The 20,577-nt window shown below is 41.1% G+C and overlaps 1 protein-coding gene across 1 annotated transcript; it reads left to right on the top strand.

The window, feature by feature from the left end:
- The first annotated feature begins 6,197 nt into the window (after positions 1–6,197).
- LOC128831633 (leukocyte elastase inhibitor-like) lies at positions 6,198–20,347 on the top strand. Its single transcript, XM_054018233.1, has 7 exons — positions 6,198–6,291; positions 7,537–7,713; positions 12,840–12,977; positions 14,322–14,439; positions 15,091–15,233; positions 16,509–16,676; positions 17,913–20,347. Exons 2-7 carry the CDS (start codon positions 7,546–7,548, stop codon positions 18,312–18,314), a joined length of 1,137 nt encoding a protein of 378 aa, XP_053874208.1. The 5' UTR covers positions 6,198–6,291; positions 7,537–7,545; the 3' UTR covers positions 18,315–20,347.
- Positions 20,348–20,577: the final 230 nt, after the last annotated feature.

The following is a 20,577-nucleotide window of genomic DNA, read 5'->3' as shown; positions in this document are numbered from 1 at the left end:
CTTTTTGTAGTCAACTGTCATTGGGGAATAATTGAGCAAGTACTTATTCAAGACAAGGAATGAAGTCAACTCCACTGAAGTCAGTGGTAAAACTTATTGACTTCAGTGGGGTCAGAATTTCACTCTGCATGTGTCTTATCACTAGTTAACCCGGGTTATACTAATATTTTTAACACTTGTGAAATAGGACAGACCTTTCTACCTATAGCAAAGATTAGAATAAAAAGCTTCCAGGACACATACAGAAACTTAAATGCGAGAGCTCTCATATTTGTATCCTAATGTAACAAACCATGAAGGCAATATGTAACTCAGCAGTTTGTATATCTTTTTTGCTTAGACTGATGATGCTATAAACTGTCCAGCCATAGTGGCTTTACCCAGTGATTTTGGTCTTGCTGTTTCTGCTCCTTGAACCAACAATAAAGGAACTGATGTGAAGTGCTGTGGGGTCAAGTTTTGTTTGGTTTTAATTGTGTAGTTCTTCAGCTGGAGTGTGATTGAAACAAACATTGTGTGAATTTTGCCATCGATAACTAGCAGGGACAGGCTCTGCCATTCTAAGACTGCACTAGCTGGGCTCCCACCTCCAATGAAGTCCAGTATTTATTGCCTCCTTTATAATACTTGGCTGCCAAGAACATACGTAAATGGAGGCAATAGGGTGGTTAACTTGGAACAGAGAATTTAGTGTTGTTCTGAGTGTTGCAGCTAACTCAGTGTCCAATTAGGTTTGCCAACAGCACCTCATAACCTGGCAGGGTGAAGTCTGAGTAGGTAAGGAATGGGTGTCAATGAAAACCTCGTTGAAAATAACCTTTCACTGTATTATAAATTGCAATAAGATACCAGTCCTGGATTGTATGCAAGGTTTTCATTCCCTCTGCCAACTACAAATTCTTACCCTTCACAATCGTTGCCCCTACAGGCACTGGAACAGAGTCCAGCATTATCCACAAAACTGTAAGGAAGTAGAAACACGGACTTGACTTTAAAGGAGGTGAAAAGGAACAGTCCCTGTGGGCAGAGCTAGGGCATTCTAAGCTGCCCTGGGAGCTGACAGTGGACATGCACCACAGCAGTTCCTTAACTCTGGCGAAATTGAGGGAAACCCTCCTACCAGCTGAGGCAGTTCACTATTAAAACATTTCATTGTATGTGTTTCAGTAGTGCCTACAGCTCCAACCATTACTGGGGCCTATTGTGTTTGTACAAATGTCTAATACAGGGAGACAAAATAGTCAAAACAGAAGGGGGAAGTAAAGGGACTCGTCTAAAGTCACAGCAGGTCACTGGCAGAGCTGGGAGTAGCACCCACATTTCCTAACTTCCAGTCCAGTGCCCTGTATCTTAGATCCACGCTGCCTCATTGTCATCACGGAGCCAAAAATCATTGGTGGCCGGAACACCACAACTAACTTCAGATGAGTTGCTTGTGCTTCCATCAGCAATGATTTTTGGCCCATAATTCTTTCACTTGGTAGGAAAGAAATGGGAGACTCTCAGTTAGCGTCATTTATACTATTGCCTGCAACTTGTGTATTTTTTTTTAATTGTCATCCATTACTCAAATGCAGTAGAAATTCTGTGCTAAAAAATTAAGTTGCTCCATATGACTAAATTAAACAGAGGGCTAGTGCTGCTTTACTTCCATAGTTTTGGGATTTTAAAATCCCAGAGTCACATGCTTCAGTGTCAGATTCTGAGACCGTGAAAAGAGAAAATAAAAGCAAAGGCTGTTTGCAGTGGTGTCCTGACCAAATCCCAACGTAGGTTAAGGCATTCTGCAACCTACATTAACCAGCTTTTCAGTCTGTTCTAAACTAACGCTCCTATGCAATACTGAAAATCTGTTTCAGTTCAGAGGTGACTGCATTTCTGTGGGAGGTAAAGTAATGCTAATTGTACCTTTTACGATAATTAACTTAATCTCAGTCTTTGGTGCATTCTAGGTGTTCCCCATATTAAGTAAGGGAAAGTTTAGGGAATACTGAGGTAATCTTTTATAAAAGACACAGCTGACAAATTTAAGGGGGACCACTGCCTAGGAATCACTTAATCCATCACTGAAACATACCCGCCTCTGCAGTAGAATGCTGCAGCTATTAACAGCACATGATTTACCACACACATCTTAAGTGCGGAGCAAAAGAGTTAGCTACAGTACAGGCTCAATTAATATTTATGAAGTTCTCTGACACCTTCTAGATGAAAGGCAAAGTTGTCCAGTATAGGGAAACAAAATGCTCAAGACAGAAAGTATGGGAGGGGGGAGTAAAGTGACTTGTTCAAAGTCACAGCCGGTCACTGGCAGAGCTGGGAATACCACCCAGGTCTCTTGACTCCCAGTGCCTTATATCCTAGACACACACTGTCTCATTGTCATCACTGAGCTAATCATAGGTAGCATAAGCAGGACCATTACAATTGACATCAGAAGAGTTGCTCATGCTTCCCTCAGTAATGATTTTTGGACTATAATTCTTTCACATTTAAGAAGTTGCTCCATGTAACTAATTTCAGCAGCAACAGCACTCTTTGTTTTACTTCCAGAGTTTTAGGATTTTAAAATCCTAGAGTCAGATGCTTCAGTGTTAAGTTCTTAGACAGTGAAAATAAGAGCAAGGGCTGTTTACAATCATGTCCTGACCAAATCCCAACTTAGGTTAAGGCATTCTGCAACCTAACAGCCCCCTACGTTAACCCGTTCTTCAGTCTGTGGTGTAAACTAGTGCTGGTATGCAATACTGAGAATCTGTTCCAGCTCAGAGGTGACTGCATTTCTGTGGTAGGTGAAGTGATGCCATAGACTTGCCAATTGTGCCTTCATTGTACCTTTAAGATAACCAACTTCACCTCAGTCTTTCTAGGTGTTCCCCATAGTAAGTGAGGGAAAGATTAGGAAATATCAAGGTAATCTTTTATAAAAGACAAAACTGACAAATTTAAGGGGGACTACTGCCTAGCAATCACTTAATCCATCACTGAAGTATACCCATCTCTGGGGTAGAATGCTGCAGCTATTAACAGCACATCATTCACCACACACAGCTTAAGACAGGAACAAAAGAATAAGCTACATAACAGGCTCAATATTTACGAAAATCTAGGACACCTCTTGAATGAAAGGGAAAGCTGGCAGTGAGATTTCTCCCCCATCCCCAAAAGAATATCAATCTCATCTCTTAAAGCAGAAAGTCCTACAAACTTGTTTAGTTCTACAGATTTGTTTGAGGTCACACTGTGAAATATTGTTGCCAATAGGTTGGTCTGAAGCTTACATGAAGTTTTGGCATTTTTTAGACTTCTGTAAGAACATTTCTCCATAGGGGTCAAGGAGCTGTATATTGCAGAGTTTGGGCCTTTTGCAAGAATTTCCTCTCTCTGGTAAGTAAAGGAAATATTGTCCTCTTTAGGTAATAATATTTGGAGAGATTTATCCATCATGTGTGTCTTTTAAATCAAAAACTACACTATTAACACACTGCACTGAACTGACACTACTGCAAGCTGTAGCATTTGTTTTGGACCAGTAGTTAAGTTATGAGAGTGAAGTCTGCACTCATGATTACCATTTATACTGTGACAACACTCAATGGTTCCAAGCAGAATGGGAGCCCCTTTGGTAGGCACTGTACAACCTCAACAAAAAAAAAGTCTTAAGATCTGTGCAGGGAGGGGAAATGGGCTATGCTGTGCAAGCACAGTGATTGGCTGGTAAGCACGCATTTTATTAATTCCATGGGGGCATTTTTTTGTTTTTAATGTAAACTGTCATTGGTTAGTCTTCCGTATAACCATAGTTAAGCGCTTAAAAAAAGAGCCTCCTCAGCTGGTGGTTTAGTTACCTTTCTGAGGACTGCTGTCCTATACCCAACAAGTAAGCTGGGCTGATTCACTACTTGTCTTCTGCTTTCCTACTTTGGGCTGACTAAAATATCACTGCAGCCAATCAGAAGAACCCTTCAACAACTGTACTGACTACACAGTCCCTGGAGCTCATCTCACCAACTGGAAGAGAAGGGAAGACTTCCTATCTGGCTGTTCAGCAAACACGCAGCTATTGTCTCCAATTCCATTATTCTAACTACTTTAAAAATTGGAGGTTGTGATTGCAACAGAGAGGGGAAGTGTGCTCTTGTCATCTTCATGTCAAACGTGGGATATTACCTAATAAATGGTCACCTGAACATCAGTGGTGTCTCTCCTGTAAGTCTAGACTCACGAAGGCCTGGATAACATTTGTTGTTGCTTTAGCAGTGTATTTCCTTTACCTGATGATGTCATGGCCAGCAGTACGCAGTGTGATTCTGCGCACTCAGAGAGGCAAAGGCAGCACTGCGGCTGAAAAAAGGCAGGTAGCTCCAGGGGCCCAGTACTTTCTGCCTTTCAGTCATGTAGCCCCATGAACTTGTCCAGTGTCATAACTACCAGATAAACAAACTAAATTAACTTGAACAATGTTTACTATAGCATAACTATGGACACAGTCTTACCACTGAGCAAAAAAGAGAAAAATTAACAATAGTAGACTGATATCCTATCTCCTAGAGCTGGAAGGGAAGTTGAAAGGTCATTGAGTCCAGCCCCCTGCCTTCACTAGCAGGACCAAGTACTAATTTTACCCCTAATCCCTAAGTGGCCCACTCAAGGATTGAACTCACAACCCTGGGTTTAGCAGGCCAATGTGCAAACCACTAAGCTATCCCTGAGTTACTGGACCCCATATCACATCATAGTAGAGAACAGCAACATAAAGAAAAGGCAGTGGTTGAAAAGGTGTTTCTGGGGGAGACAGCCTGCTCCCTCACCAGAGGCAGAAAAAATTGTCCACACCTTTGAAGTGTGGATAATACCAGCAGTCTAGATCTGTGCACCTTTTTCCAGCCTGCATACTCATAAAAACCCACAAGCAAGGGCTCCGCTCTCTGCCTTTTCAGAGGAAAACAAAAGCTTGGCATATCAGGATAAGGGGCTGAGAGATCTTTTCTGCAAACCTTGTCAGTCTCATTCATCTGAGGAAGGTAATAAACCTCCGACTGATAGAAGCTGGGAGTGGAAGACAGCAGCAGATTTCCCCAAAATTGCCCTGTTCTGTACACTCTCCCCTGAAGCTCTGGTACTCACCACTGGCAAGAGACAAGATATTGGGATCAATGGACCATTGGGGTGGACCCAGCGTGGTTGTTCTCATGCACATTCCTCCCTTTTGAAACTCTTTTTAGGGAAATTTTAAAGTCCTTCCCTCTGTGATGAAAGATTTTGTAATTTGTTTTAAGGGGATATTTCAGTCTGTCCTCATTGTATTATCATTGTTTCACATCTAAAGGTGTTGCCAAACCCCTTCTGGGGGAATTATTTAAAGCTACTGTAGTAAATATATGGGGCTAGAAGTCAGATCTGAGACATATAGACCTTGGGAAAATTACTTAACTGGTTTCTGACCCCATTCACCTATTTGTAAATAATCTGTGTGTTACAAAGTTGGTTTACTTATTTGTAAAGCATTTTGAAATCCTTGGAAGGAGCTATAACAACACAAAGTAGTACTGTAACAACCAATTTCAGCCTTTTCTAAACCCAACTGGAGAGAGAGGAAACTGTGGTCACAGTACAGCAATTTTTTGGTCTGGAAACTGTTCACTCTTCAATAAAGACATTGAGCCAAATTTTGCTCAGTTACACAGTGTAAATACAAACTAGTGGAGTAGCTCTGTATTTACAGTGCAAGGCTGAGAACAAAATTCAAGACACACACTGCAGTTAGATACTACAGAGAAAATCGCAGTTTTTACCTGGAGCCTTGATTGCACTTATTTTATTTTTCAGTTTGTAACCAGAGAGAAACTGAGTGATGCAAACACCCATTTTGCTCTCGAGCTGTTTAGAAAGTTGAATGAAACCAACCCAACAGGAAATATCTTCTTCTCGCCGATCAGTATTTCTGACCAGCCGTAGCTAGTTCATCCCCTCCTCCATTCCCCACCTTTCCTTCATCCTCCCCTCCCGATCCATTCCCCGCACCCCTGCTGCCTCAATCCCTTCTGCAGAGGTGGCCCCTCCCGCTGCAGTCACAGCGCACCCAGCTGGTGTGGGGCTGGCGGCCCCGGTCCTCCCCCCGAGCAGCGTCTGTACGTTTCCCTCCCCTAAAGCTCGTCCCCGGCCCGGCCCAGCCTAGCCCAGCCCACACACGATCCCCGCCCCGGGCCTGGCTAAGTTCGCAGGGCTGAGTCACTAGTTCACGTGTCTCTCCTACTGCCTGGAAGCGGTGAATCCCCAGCCGGCTGCAGGGTAAGAAACAGCAGCGGTGAATTTGTCCCAGTCCGAGAGCAGGGGGGGTCGGGGGACGCTCATTGGCTCCAAGAAATGGGGCTAAGGGGAGGATGCTGCGTCATGTGCTGGGGACCGAGCAGGAGTCTGCAATCTGCCCCCCTCCAGCGTATTAGAAATGTGCAGCTTGGGCTGGTCCCGAGTGCCTCGGCCTGTTCTTCCTTCCCCCTCACTGCATGCCAAGAGGGGACACGGAGACAACCCTGCAGGAGAGAAAAGGCCACAGTACCGGCAGAGCCTCTCCCACCCGCCCCCAGGGAGAAGAAGCGGCTTCGCAATAGCCTGCCCATGACAAGTTCTCAGCAGCCTGCCAGGGAAAGCCCTGGATGCAGCTGCTCCTCCTTCCTTAGTTATGATTTGCCTCCCCGATTCTCACTCGCGGGCAGAAGCAAAACCGGTGCAAGTCAGGTTTAAAATGGCACCAGTTAAGCAACACAACTTCAGTGTGTGGACAAACCCCCTAAGGCCAGAGAGACTGTGCTGTCGCAAATACCTAATGGCGGGGGCAGTGGCATGATTCTGCGTTTCACTTTTGATTTCAAAACTACAGCTCTCATGTACACATTTGATTCCATTCTCGGGCTCTGATCCTGCAAAGATTTAGGCACATGCTAAACATGATACACACTGAATAGTCTCAGTAAATTCGATGAGTTCTAACAGTGCATGAAGTTAAGCAGATGTGTAAATCTGTGGAGGACTGGGACCTTAATTTGGTGTGGTCTGCTCAACAGAAACAGGTCTCAGATGAGATGGAGATTTAAGTACCTTTCACCAGCTACTATACTGGATGCCTTAGTGTATTACAATTAATAAATCCACTGGTGGGAAAACGAGGTCACCCACCAGTTGTCTTGACTGTCTGGTTTGTGAATTTGGAGTAAGAGGACTATAGTGTCCATTCTTGCAAGCTCCTTAACCTTTGTTTGTTCCAAATTTAGAAATAAGAGGCTACTGAAGGTTATTATATAACATCTGTAAGGTTGGTGTAACCAGAATGTTTGTGGTAAGCAATCTACTAGCTGTTATATCTATTTATGTGAATTTGTTAATGTGTGAGGAAGGTAAATTGAAGTTAATATTCCTGAGTTCCATATGGTACAAATGCTCTTTTATTAGTTTCACCTTTGCTTTGCATAACACAGGGCGTTTAGTTTTTGAAAAATCACTACCTGGAGCCTTGATTGCACTTATTTTATTTTTCAGCTTGTAACCATGGAGAAACTGAGTAATGCAAACACCCATTTTGCTCTCGATCTGTTTAGAAAGTTGAATGAAACCAACCCAACAGGAAATATCTTCTTCTCACCAGTCAGTATTTCTGCTGCACTGGCCATGGTCCTTTTAGGGGCTAAAGGTAACACAGAGACACAGCTGTTGAAGGTCAGTGAAAATTTCTCTCTTGTTTAGATTTTTAATGTTATAGAAAATAAGTTTTAAGAGAAAAAATATAAGAATTCATTAACCCTTCCTATTGTTTCCCACTTAATTTAGTCACTAATTAATTTGATCAAAACCTCTGGAACCAAATTATTTTTTAATTTGTTTTCATGCCTTTTGATGCTAAGATCAGGGCTGCCCCAGGCCCCCAGTTTGAAAGGGCCCACAAACTGAGTGGTGTTGCAACCGAGTATGCCAGGTCACAATGCCTGGAGAGGGGAGCAAGGCCCAGTCCCACAGGACAGGAGTCATCGCTGTGGGGTGAGTGCAGGGTGGACTCACTCTCCACTCCCTCCAGCCCCTGATAATTTTTTTTTTGGAAGGGAGGAGAGTCTCTGTTTCAGATTTTGCCCAAAGCCCCTGTGCGACTCTGGCAAAGAGATCTGTGATTTTTGTAATACATAATGTTACACATACTGCTGCCATGTTAAAAAACAAAAACTCAACCCACCTCCCCCTCCTTAAATATAAAGTGTCATAACTATGATAATGCATGATGACAACGTCTTTGCATGAGATCATGAATTTTGTAAAAATACGGGATTGTTATCTTCCACAAGACACTCAAAACAGATGTGAATCTTATTTCAATCCAATCACAGTTAATGTTGTTTACAGTGTTGTTGTAGCCATGTTGGTCCCAAGAGATTAGAAAGACAAGGTAGGTGAGATATCTTTTATTGGACCAACTTGTATTGACAAGAGAGACAAGCTTTCGAGCTATACAGAGCTCTCCTTAAGGTCTCAGAAAGGTACTCAGCATGTGACAGATAAATACAAGCTGGAACAGATTGTTTAGCATAAGTAGTTAACACATCTTTCAAGGGACCATTCAAGGTGAAGTGGCTCATTAATACCCCTGGAGACATAGGACAAAAAAAAAAGGGGTGGGGGGTTAGTGGCATATTGTTGTAATAAACCATAAATCCTGACCTCTCAGTCCCCATCTTCAAACGAAACCTGCACAACGCCTTCCAAAGACAAGCCTGGGAGCTTAAATTCATAACTTTGCCAGACACCAAAAATCATGATCTTAATAAAGACACTGGATTTATGGTTTATTACAACAATCTGCAACCCACTAGCCCCCCCTTTTATTCTATGACTGCAGGGGTATTAACAGAACGCTTCACCTTGAAAGGCTCCTTAGAATATGTGGGGGAAAAACGAGGAGTCCTTGTGGCACTTTAGAGACTAACAAATTTATTTTGGCATAAGCTTTCGTGGGCTAGAACCCACTTCATCAGATGCATGAAGTGAAAAATACAGGAGCAGGTATAAATACATGAAAGGATGGGGATTGCTTTACCAAGTGTAAGGTCAGTCTAACAAGATAAATCAATTAACAGCAGGATACCAAGGGAGGAAAAATAACTTTTGAAGTGGTAAGAGAGTGGCCCATTACAGACAGGTGACAAGAAAGTGTGAGTAACAGTAGGGAGAAATTAGTATTGCGGAAATTAAGTGTAGGTTTTGTAATGACCCAAACTCTCCCAGTCTTTATTCAGGCTTAATCAGATAGTATCCAGTTTGCAAATTAACTCCAGTTCTACAGCTTCACCTTGGAGTCTGTTTTTGAAGTTTTTTTGTTGAAGAATTGCCACTTTTAGGTCTGTTATTGAGTTACCACAGAGATTGAAGTGTTCTACTGGTTTTTGAATGTTATGATTCCCGATGTCAGTTTTGTGTCCATTTATTCTTTTGCATAGAGACTGTCCGGTTTGGCCAATGTACATGGCAAAGGGGCATTGCTGGCACATGATGGCATATATCACATTGGTAGATGTGCCCGTGAAGGAGCCCCGGATGGTGTGGCTGACGTGGTTAGGTCCTATGATAGTGTCCCTTGAATAGATATGTGGACAGAGTTGGCACTGGGGTTTGTAGCAGGGTTTGGTTCCTGGGTTGGTGTTTTTGTTGTGTGGTGTGTAGTTGCTGGTGAGTATTTGCTTCAGGTTGGGAGTCTGTCTGTAAGCGAGGACTGGCCTGTCTCTCAAGGTCTGTGAGAGTGAGGGATTGTCCTTCGGGAACAGGTTGTAGATCCTTGATGATGCGTTGGAGAGGTTTTAGTTGGGGGCTGTAGGTGACGGCTAGTGGCATTCTGTTACTTTCTTTGTTGGGTCTGTCTTGTAGTAGGGGACTTCTCGGTACCCTTCTGGCTCTGTCAATCTGTTTCTTCACTTCACCAGGTGGGTATTGCAGTTTTAAGAATGATAAAAATTCTGTAGGTGTTTGTTTCTGTCTGAGGGATCGGAGCAAATGCGGTTGTATCTTAGAGCTTGGCTGTAGACAATGGATCGTGTGATGTGGTCTGGATGAAAGCTGGAGGCATGTTGGTAAGTATAGTGGTTAGTAGGTTTCTGGTATACGGTGGTGTTTATGTGACCATCGCTTATTAGCACTGTAGTATCTAGGAAGTGGACCTCTTGTGTGGGCTGGTCCAGGCTGAGGTTGATGGTAGGGTGGAAATCGTTGAAATCTTGGTGGAATTCCTCAAGGGCCTCCTTCCTATGGGTCCAGATGATAAAGATGTCATCAATGTGGCGTAAGGGGACGAGAGCTGAGGAAGTGCTATTCTAAGTCAGCCATAAAAATGTTGGCATACTGAGGGGCCATGCGGGTACCCATAGCAGTCCCGCTGACTTAAGGTATAAATTGTCCCCAAATCTGAAATAGTTGTGGGTGAGGACAAAGTCACAAAGTTCAGCCACCAGGTTTGCCGTGATGGTATCAGGGATGCTATTCCTGATGGCTTGTAGTCCATCTTTCTGTGGAATGTTGGTGTAGAGGGCTTCTACATCCATAGTGGCTAGGATGGTAAACTTCCTGTTTAATCTTGTATTTGGCTGTGACACTGAATACACAGAGCTCTTCAGGTCTGGGAAAGGTATCTCAAAAGCTTCTCTCTCACCAACAGAAGTTGGTCCAATGAAAGATATTCTCACCCACCTTCTCATTCAGAGTCAAGTCATTATCAGTCTCATATCAAAGATGATCTGAATGAGATCAGCCACAATAGTAAGATTCAGCACATCTGCAGACTAATATTTTCAAAAATAGGTGCCTAATGTTCTAAATAAGGCCCCAATTGGAAATTATTTCCTTTTCAGCACACCATTTAGGTGCTTAAGTTTTGAAGGCTTTAAGCACATGCTTAACTTTAAACGCTTACTGTATTTTGTGTTTTCACTGTATTTGCTATATTTTGCGCCTGATGACCCTGATCCAGAGCCCACAGAAGTCAATGGAAAGATTCCCTTTGAGTTCAATGGGCTTTAATCAGGCACTTCCACATAACTTTACATTAGCCACATTTTTTAATAACAAAAGATTTGGTGTTCAATTTTGTTTTATTGCTGTGGCTGGCCCCAATTCTACTGAAATCAATGGGAGTACTCAGCAGGGATTAAAACTATTGAATATAAGCAAGGGTTGAAGAACTGCGCTCTTTGTGTTCAGCCTTTACCAAATTCAGCCACTAAACAAGCTGCAAACCGCATTAACTAGTGCTGTGAAGATTTCCTGTAGGTTAAATTCTGGTTTTAGAGTTGGGAGATTTCAAAATTAGTATTTATTCATTTTAAATTACAAAAATCAATTCTGGATGACAGCATTGGTACTAATTTCATGTGGGATTTATTGCTTAAGAGGAATTCAGTTATTCACGGTTTTCTTGGAATGGCACATGCAGTTGTAAAAGAGTATGTTTGAATTTACTCTGCTGGGGGTAACAATATATTTGTATAAGAATATTGTCTCCTTTGTATTGTTGGCTTTAGGAGGGGCTCTTTTATGTTATATTATGTTAGGCAGCACTGAGTTATCCATTAGAACAATAAAACTATTTCATCACCACCTGTCAGACCTGAACTTTGTACAGAAACTAACTCCCGTTCTATCATCAAAATTAAACTAACAGCCCAACCCAGATTGAACCTATTCAGAGCAGAAATAGCATGAAAAGGGGGTAAAAAAACCACACTCAGACAAGTTTCAACATGCTAATCTACAATACTCTGATGTTCTAATTCAAAGTACTTTCTAATATTTGTGAAAATACATTAACCATCATCAGGGAGGTGCAGAGAAACTTGTGGGAAAGGTTATAGCTACCAAAGACTTTAACTTGCATGTGGATATTTGTTTCTGTGGGTCATGGACCCATTTCATAGTGCATTAATACTGCATCTTTTCACCTATACAAAGCAGATTGAAACTTCCCAGGACACCTAGGCCTGATGCAAAGCCCATTGAAGTCAATAGGAATCTTTCCATAGAGTTCAATGGACTTTGGATCAGGTCCCTAGACCATGTCCTACGCGTGGTCTCTGGTTTAGTTTAGCTTTGTCCAAATAGTTCTATGTGCATTGAAGGTCCTTGGTACGCTCTCATCGGCTCATCTAGATTCAGGTAGATCTCTCCATAATGCATATATCCTGTTGAATAACTTGTCTCTGAGAATCACTCAGAGAGAAAATATGCCTTTAAAGAGACACTACGGTAACATATTTAATTTTTAAATTATCAGCCATCAATAATATGTGGCAGCATTTATATTATCATCTATTAAAAATAAAAGAAAATCACACTAAATCAGATCAAGCTCACCTTACTCACATGTTCAAATAAGGTCTGGGAGAATAGATAGGGCTTGCAGTATGCTCTGAGGAAGCAAAACCAAAAGGAGAAGTGAATTTGAGAACTGAAGGTCCCTATATTGGTAGCACCTTGCATACAGATTTAATATCTGGGGACTAATATCAGTGTCCCAACAGATCTCTATGGCTGGATGGTGCATAGGGGGAGAGCTGCCAAACATTATAATTTAAAATAAACAGCTTGAATTGTGCCCAAACTAGTACACCATGCAAGTGACGGAGCACAGGTGATGCATTTGTGTTGCCAGTAAGTCAACACTAGATTTTGTACTAGCTGAAGTTTTCAAATAGCTTACAATCAATCAGAAGGCAAACACTGTTTGTTTGTTTTCCTCCTGACTCCAAGGGCCTGATCCTTCAAACACTTACTACCAAGTATTCTGTATTAATTGTTAATTTCTTTTAATCCAGACCCTTCATTTTGATGTTGTTGAAGAACTTCATTCAAGATTTCAGACCCTAACCTCTGACATAAACAGAAGTGGAGCTTCCTATCTGTTGAAGCTTGCCAATCGGCTTTATGGAGAGAAGACCTACAATTTTTTAGCAGTAAGTTCATGCAGAAGCTCATGTTACAGAATTCCTGTAGAATTTTTCAAAACTCAATCATCAGTTACTTCCCATTTCTGTTAGGGCCTGGTCCTGCCCCTCTTGAAGTCAGTGGCAAAACTCCCACTGGAACAGGATTTAGATAAAACCTTAATACAATTTGGAATTAATTTAGTAAACTGCATAACTGCCATGTTATTGATTGATTCCAAGCAGAATAACTTTATTTGTATATTTATGAGGTAAAAAATGTGAGGTCATTTGAAGGACCCACAAGACAAACCATTTTTGGTTACAAATTTAGCACCCTGTTTTGGGAAGTAGCAGTCTGATATCCATTTGTGCCTTTGGCTCTCAAACTGATAAATCTGTAAATATGCGGGGGAGGAGAGGGAGATTTTTAAGGGCACAAATGGCAGTTAGGTGCCTAACTGCCATTGATTTTCAATGGGGCTTGTGCTGCTATGTCACTGAAGTGTTTTTGAAAATCCCACCCGCTAGTTATATCAGTGGTACACCACCTGATGTACTTTAAAACCAACTTACCTTCCATAGGTGAAATTCACCCCATGCAGAGAGTCTACATGAGGTCTGATGGCCACTTATGTCCCACTTTGAATCTCAGTGGGAGTTCAGTAGTGCTTAGGCTTGTATGGGCCTGTTGCACGGGGATGAACGTCACCCAATATAAAAAGTCTAACACTGAAACATCAGTAATAAGCAATCAGTTCATATTCATGCATGATGGGAGCATTGAAATATTAGTGTTGTTCACCTGTATCTGTCAGAAACAAAAATAATAAAATGCAAGATCAGTTCCCCCAACCCTTGAGACAGGCAGATTCTTTAGCTGACCTAAGTTAGTGTTGTTTCACTAGGCTCTAAATAGGCTTGGCAGAATTTTATTTTTATTATTTTATAATTTTGGCAGATAATATTTTTAAGCATTTTATCCTTTATATTTATCTATTTAAATTTCTAGTTGTGGGAAATTATGGGGGGGGTTTCTAACAATTGGCAGGTCAGACAGTAATGATTTAATGACAATAGAGATTCAAAAAGTTGAGCTATAGAACAGTTAAAACACAAATTGTCAACATCATATGTCAAAATATACAAATCAAAGATCCTTAAATCAAACTCTGGCAAGCAGCATTTTTCTTACCGTGCCTCTCTGTAAATTTCAATTATTATTGCTGGAAATGTCTTTTCATCAGTTTGTATATGTAGGATGAAATAAATGTTTACCAACATGTACTGAAAAATGTCTAATCCTTCCAAACATAGCTATAAAGATATTATCTATGTGCAATGAAAGCTATTCCTTCTGACTATGTATTCTAGGACTTCTTGACTAAGACTCAGAAACTATATGGAGCTGATTTAGCTACGGTTGATTTTCTACTTGCTCCAGATGAAGCAAGGAAACAAATTAACCAGTGGGTAGCAGAGCAGACTGAAGGTAAAAGATTTTGGTTAGTTAAATAAAGGGCATCTTTTTGTGGCTACTCAATAGGGATATGTCCTCATTTTCTGCTGCCATTAGAATTGTTCAGTCTTGTTATGGGATATCCAATCACATGGCTGGTAAAACCAGAAAATGCATGAGCATAGTGTTTATGGCAGCTAGATAATTAAAAAGGTATGTGCATTTTCGTACATTAAGGCCAACAATTGCCAAAATAGTTGCCTAAGTTTAGGCATCTGGTTTTGAAAATATTGGTCTTATTATAGATTTCTAAATCATGTAGTCCTAAATTTTGGGTGCCCAGTGGCAGGTACCCTAAAGAAGCCCTGTTGCTAATAGCATATGCTCACCACTTTCTGAAAATCAGGCCCCTTTAGGTTGTCTTGAGTTGAGCACCCAAAAATTGAAGCATTTCTGAAAATTGAGACTGTAAGGGTTTACACTTTTGTGACGTTATTATATATGGACTATTATTATGATATGCATCATAATGTAGTACAGTACAAGAGAATGGTGCTTAAATATACTATATTTGTATTGGGGGGAAAATCAGAAATCTTTTCTTGAATTAAGACAGTGGATTTTTTTAAATGTAAATATGTATAGTGTAAAATAACGTTGTAATGATTTTTTATTTCTTTTAAGGTAAAATTCCCAACCTGTTGTCTGAGGGCTCAGTTAATAATATGACCAAACTAGTGTTGGTGAATGCTATTTATTTCAAAGGAAATTGGGCTGAGAAATTTAAAGAAGCAGATACGAAACAAATGCAATTTCGGTTAAATAAGGTAATATGGATGCATGCTGTTATCTTTTTGCTTGTAGAATATCTATAAAGGGATGCTCTCAGGTAATTTAGGCCCCAAATTAAAGTTTTTATATTTTTTTTTTATAAATTACAACCCAAATATGAATAGAAACATTTTCACATTCTTATTTATTTATTTATTTATTCGAACAGTTTTTTGTCTGGAAATAAACCAGGAGTCTCAAACTGGGGGTCGTAACCTTTGAGGGGGTCACAAAGTCATTACATGGGGGATCACGAGCTGTCAGCCTCCATCTCCAACCCCGCTTTGCCTCCAGCATTTATAATAGTGTTAAATACAAAAAAAGTGCTTTTAATTTATAAGGGGGGGTTGCATTCAGAGGTTTGCTATGTGAAAGGAGTCACCAATATGAAAATTTGAGAAACACTGACATACACATTTTCCTGAAGTCAGTGGGCTAGATTCTGTGTTTCACTGCTCATCCATTTTCTGCAGGAATGGAAGAGTGGAGGAAAATATGGCATGTAGGTACATTGGCCCCTCCAATACTCTGTCTGTTTTCCCCAAATACAATTTAGCGTAGCTTTAAATTATGCTTTTAATGCCTCCCTGGAAGCAGTTATGCTAGCTGAGCATAACTGAATCACCCTGTACTTTGGCCAAGGCTTCTTTCCTTGTCATATATGCCCCTTATGTCAGGAACTGTGGGAGGAACCATGCTAGGGTTGCTAATTTTGCTTGGACATGTTCCTGAAGGTTTCCTCACATGACATAATCTTTCATTAAAGATGAATTCCTGTAGATTCCAGGACAGTCCTGGAGGGTTGGCAACCATAGACCATGCGGAGAAATCTATTAGTTCTACAGTGCCTGGGAATAGCTTTTACACTGGGGATATTTCTCACATGCCATCGATATAGTTTGTGGCCCCTCTTGCTATTGGAGGACCGTAGAGGAGCTACAATTGAATGAAGAATCTGGGCTAGTTTCTACAGTGGAAGAAGGAAGCATTATGCTAGGCAAGAGAAACCAAAAGCAAAACTGAACATAATAATACTTAGCATTTACATAGCACCGGGTCTTCAGAGAATTGTTAATAAATCAAGCATTAGTGAATCTGACCTGTGAGTATTTTCATTGCCATGTGGGCAGAGAGAGTAAACCATACAGTGAAAAGGAATATAGATTTTAAAAGTCAATTTTAATCTAAGGTATTGTTAATAACATAGGTAAGGAAATCTGATTTTTAACTTTAATTTATAAAATTTTCTTTATTTTTTGTAAACCATTCAGAATGAAAAAAAGACAGTGCAAATGATGTATCAGAAAGAGAACTATCCTTTTGGGTACATCTCTGAACTGAAATGTCGTGTGCTAGAGCTTCCCTATGATGGAAAAGAACTTAGCATGATCATCCTGTTACCTGATGACATTGACGATAACTCCACTGGACTCCAGCAGGTGATTTATACAAACCAGTCTCAGTTTCTGCTTGGATGGCATTTCACAATTTTCCTGTAATATAGAACCTTGTTTTCAGTCTGCCCCTCACCCCTTCAGAAGCCCACTAATTGTAACCTTTGACATTATGCCTTCACCAGTTCAGCCTACTAATAGAACAGTAAAGAATTAATAACAAAAGGGGAAAATCCTGCTGTTTCCAGTTATCACCATCCTCTGATAGTCCTTAAGTACTTTCATTGTTATTTATTTTAGACGTGTAGTAGGAGTTTTACTGATCAAATAAAATTATATTGGGCCAATTTCCAGGGTGCGGTGCATCTGGTTTGTGTGTCACTGTTGGAGGAATCTGGCCGTGGAGCCTGTCTAACTATCCACAAGAGCGTCAGTTCTGAGTAGGGGGATCTTCTCAAGTTGGGTGGGTGTAGTGGATGCTATGCTAGTCCTCTCCCTGCTGGTGGCATGGGGCGGGAGGGAGGAGGGTTGCCTGAAGTAGGGCAGAAGTTTCCTTACACTCTGCTGATGGTCAGTTCAGTCCCTTAGAAATCCATTGGCAGCCAGTGTTACTTACAGCAGCCTTCACTTTGTCAAAGTGCTGCAGAAACTTTAACCAATTAATTAATCCTCAGAACTGAGCCACAAGGTAGTTGACAAAGTGAAATAAAAATAGGTTACTGATAATAGTTAACCTGTATTTTCCTTTAAATGGTGCAGTTTATCTTTTAACTGCTTTGGATGTCGTATTTTCTGTGCTTTCAAACAGTGAAGCTGATGATCTTTACTGAAGTGTCAAGAAGGCAGCTCCCTTGTTGATTGTTAATTATTTTCATTATGAGTTTTAGTGACTTACACTTCCAAGTGGCTAGATGAAGTGATAGGATTTTTTTTTAAGTCACTAGTACAGTATTTCTTTAACTCCTTTGCACAGAGCAGCAAAAAGTAATACTCTGATTTTAAAGTTGGATGCTTTGGGTCAGATTCTGATCTTGGTTACTGAGGTGTAAATTTGCAGTAACTCCATTGAATGTAATAGAATTACTGTGGGTTTATACAGGGGTAGCAAAGATCAGAATCTGGCCTTTTATATCCATATTTACTTTACTTTGTATACATGTATCATTATAGACCGTGTTTTCAATATTGCATTTTAAATGTTTTTGGAAGAGAAATACTTTTACACTGGTGGTATTTCAGACTCTCTACAAAGTTTAATGATCTCTGTGCTTGTAATTCCAGCTAGAGAAGCAAATCACCTTAGAAAAGCTCCAGGAATGGACACAGCCACAAAATATGCATCCCATTGATGTTCATGTGCATCTGCCTAAATTTAAGCTGGAAGACAGCTATGACCTTAAATCAGATTTAGCAGGTCTGGGCCTGCAGGATATATTTGACAGTGGCAAGGCTGACTTGTCTGGAATGTCAGGCGCACGAGACCTCTTTCTATCTAAAATTGTACACAAGTCTTTCATAGAAGTGAATGAAGAAGGCACAGAAGCTGCAGCTGCCACTGCTGGCATTGCTATGTTCTGCATGCTTATGGAAGAGGATTTCAACGCTGATCACCCTTTCCTTTTCTTCATCCGTCACAACCCAACACAAAGCATACTTTTCTTTGGCAGGTATGCTTCTCCATAAAAGAGAAGACAGAGCTACAGCTGAGGACCTGATCCTATTTCCACTTAAACCAGTGGGAACCTGTAATTAAGTTCTTACAAATTTTCATTGCAATTCTCCATGTCACAATAAAATGACTACTCAGAAATTAATACCTAAGATCCTTCCTGGGCTTCTTTGCCAATTCCTTAGCACTGATATCTGTTTGTGTACAGTAAAATCTGTCTTATGCAATGACTTGCAGGGCTGACAAAGTCTGGTTGCTCAACACGGTTGACCTTTTAATAAAGGTGGACCAGAATTGAACGTAGTACTTTTGGGGATTCTTTGAGACGGTTACTTGAGTCAGAAAATTCCCTAATGTATGAATGCCCTCTTGTGTGGGTTTTGCCATATTATTGTGAACTGGCAGTGACTTCCCTTTGGTGTAATTCCCCTCTCTGCTGACTTTGATCAAGTAATTCAATGTGCTTGCTCAGCAGGATAAGTTTGCAAGGCTTTTCGTTTCTTAGGGCTTGGCTACACTTGCAAGTTAGAGCGCATTAAAGCAGCCCTAGGTGTCCTAACTCACAACCCGTCCACACTGACAAGGCACTTAGAGTGCCTGGACTCTGCAGCTGGAGCGCTCCTGAGTAGTCCACCTCCATGAGAAGCATAATGCTTGCTCCGCCTCGGCTGAAACACCCCAGCGTCAGTGTGAACATGGTGTTGCATTACTGTGCTCTGATCGGCCTCCGGAAACATCCCATATTCAAGTGGCCGCTCTTGTCATTGTTTTGGAATCGGCTATAGGAATGCGGATATGCCCTTTCAAAGCTCTGTTTCTGACAACCGGCTGCTTATCTGCTCTGGGACAAAGCAAGCCATTACTGTGGAATGCTGCTGTTGTGAGTGTGTGTGAGAGAGAGGTGGGGAGGAGGGGGGTCTGCTGCTGTTTGAACTTACAACTTACAAGACAGCATGTTGACATGCTCTCAGACCCCAAAAACCCACTCTCTCTCTCTCCACATACACACAACACACTGCCTGTCACACTCCACCCCCACCATTTGAAAGCACGTTGCAGCCACCTGCCTGCTGGGATAACTACCACAATGCACTGCTATCTCTGGCGTTGCAAGAGCTGCTAATGTGGCCACAGCAGTGTGCTCTAATCTGACAGTGTGGACACACTGCACCAGTTTCCCTACTGTGCTCTCCGAGGGCTGGTTTAACTCTCAGTGCTCTACATCTGCAAATGTAGCCATAGCCTTAGAGTCTTCTTTTAGAGGCCTTTGAACAAAATGCTGTTTGGCACCAGAAGGCACTGAACAGCCAAGTGGGCCTTATGTCTTGGGATAAAAGGTCAATTAGGATGTGTCTAGAGAGACTTTCTATTCTTACAGAAAGCATTAAGCTGTTTAAACACGTACAACCCTTACAATCACAGTTTCAGAACTCTAGTATGATATTGCTTCTGAATGAGGAGGTGGAAATGGGACAGGCCATTTCTTAATGGTTTTTTAAGAAACCTTAACACTTCTGTACGTTTTAAAGAAAAATTTTAAAATGGTTTCATCGGTTTAAAATGTATGGAGATTTTGAGAGGTCTTGAAAGATTTTTCAGATTGTTGAAACTAACTTTCTAAAAGGCATGCAATCTTGGCCTAAAACTATAATATCAACACAGGAAAGATTCCTGCTTTCCAGGGAACTGCTCTGTAGCTGTTCCAAATATCTTAAGTACAATTTATATATATTAATGCTACAGTGAGCTCTGGCCCACGTGGCTGGCTGGCTGCCTACTGCCTCTTTACAAACTGATTTTTGCACCAAATAACAGTTTGACTTCTAGGAACTGGTGTACTTATGTACTCGTAATATCCTGCTGTTGCTTCCTGTTAGTACTAGTAGCCTGTATAATTTCATGTATATCCTGTGCAGTTATTTCTATGCATTAACAGTATAACCTCAAATATATTCTGGGAGTCTAATTCTGTATTCCTTTGTGAACCTCACTATAATTTTGCCTTGGAAGTACAAATAAACGGTTGTATTTTTTTTTTAAAACTGTTTGTCCACAGCAGGCAATTTTATGCACAAAATGTGGCATTTGACAGCACAAAAACAACTGTATACCTAAGTGATAACACCAAAATAAGCAAATGGGTTGGTGAGTGTGGTCTGCTATAGAAGTTCTTTTGCATTTTCAGAATAGCTGGTGGCTACTGGGCAACAGCCTGTTGCAATGGGAGAGGGAGAGCGGAGAACTGGAGATTAAACCTGGGAAGGGGAGGGCAGAAGT

Source organism: Malaclemys terrapin, chromosome 2, assembly GCF_027887155.1.
Source record: "Malaclemys terrapin pileata isolate rMalTer1 chromosome 2, rMalTer1.hap1, whole genome shotgun sequence".
Classification (NCBI taxonomy): domain Eukaryota; kingdom Metazoa; phylum Chordata; order Testudines; family Emydidae; genus Malaclemys; species Malaclemys terrapin.
The sequence above is the reverse complement of the archived record's forward strand: the minus strand, read 5'-3'. Positions and strand labels throughout refer to the sequence as shown.

Excerpts from the sequence above, each read along its gene's own strand:
- LOC128831633 (XM_054018233.1), top strand. The coding sequence starts at position 7,546 with ATGGAGAAACTGAGTAATGCAAACACCCATTTTGCTCTCGATCTGTTT. Across the intron at positions 14,440-15,090 it reads GGTAGCAGAGCAGACTGAAG|GTAAAATTCCCAACCTGTTG; the intron begins GTAAAAGATTTT and ends ATTTCTTTTAAG. Across the intron at positions 16,677-17,912 it reads ACTCCACTGGACTCCAGCAG|CTAGAGAAGCAAATCACCTT; the intron begins GTGATTTATACA and ends TTGTAATTCCAG.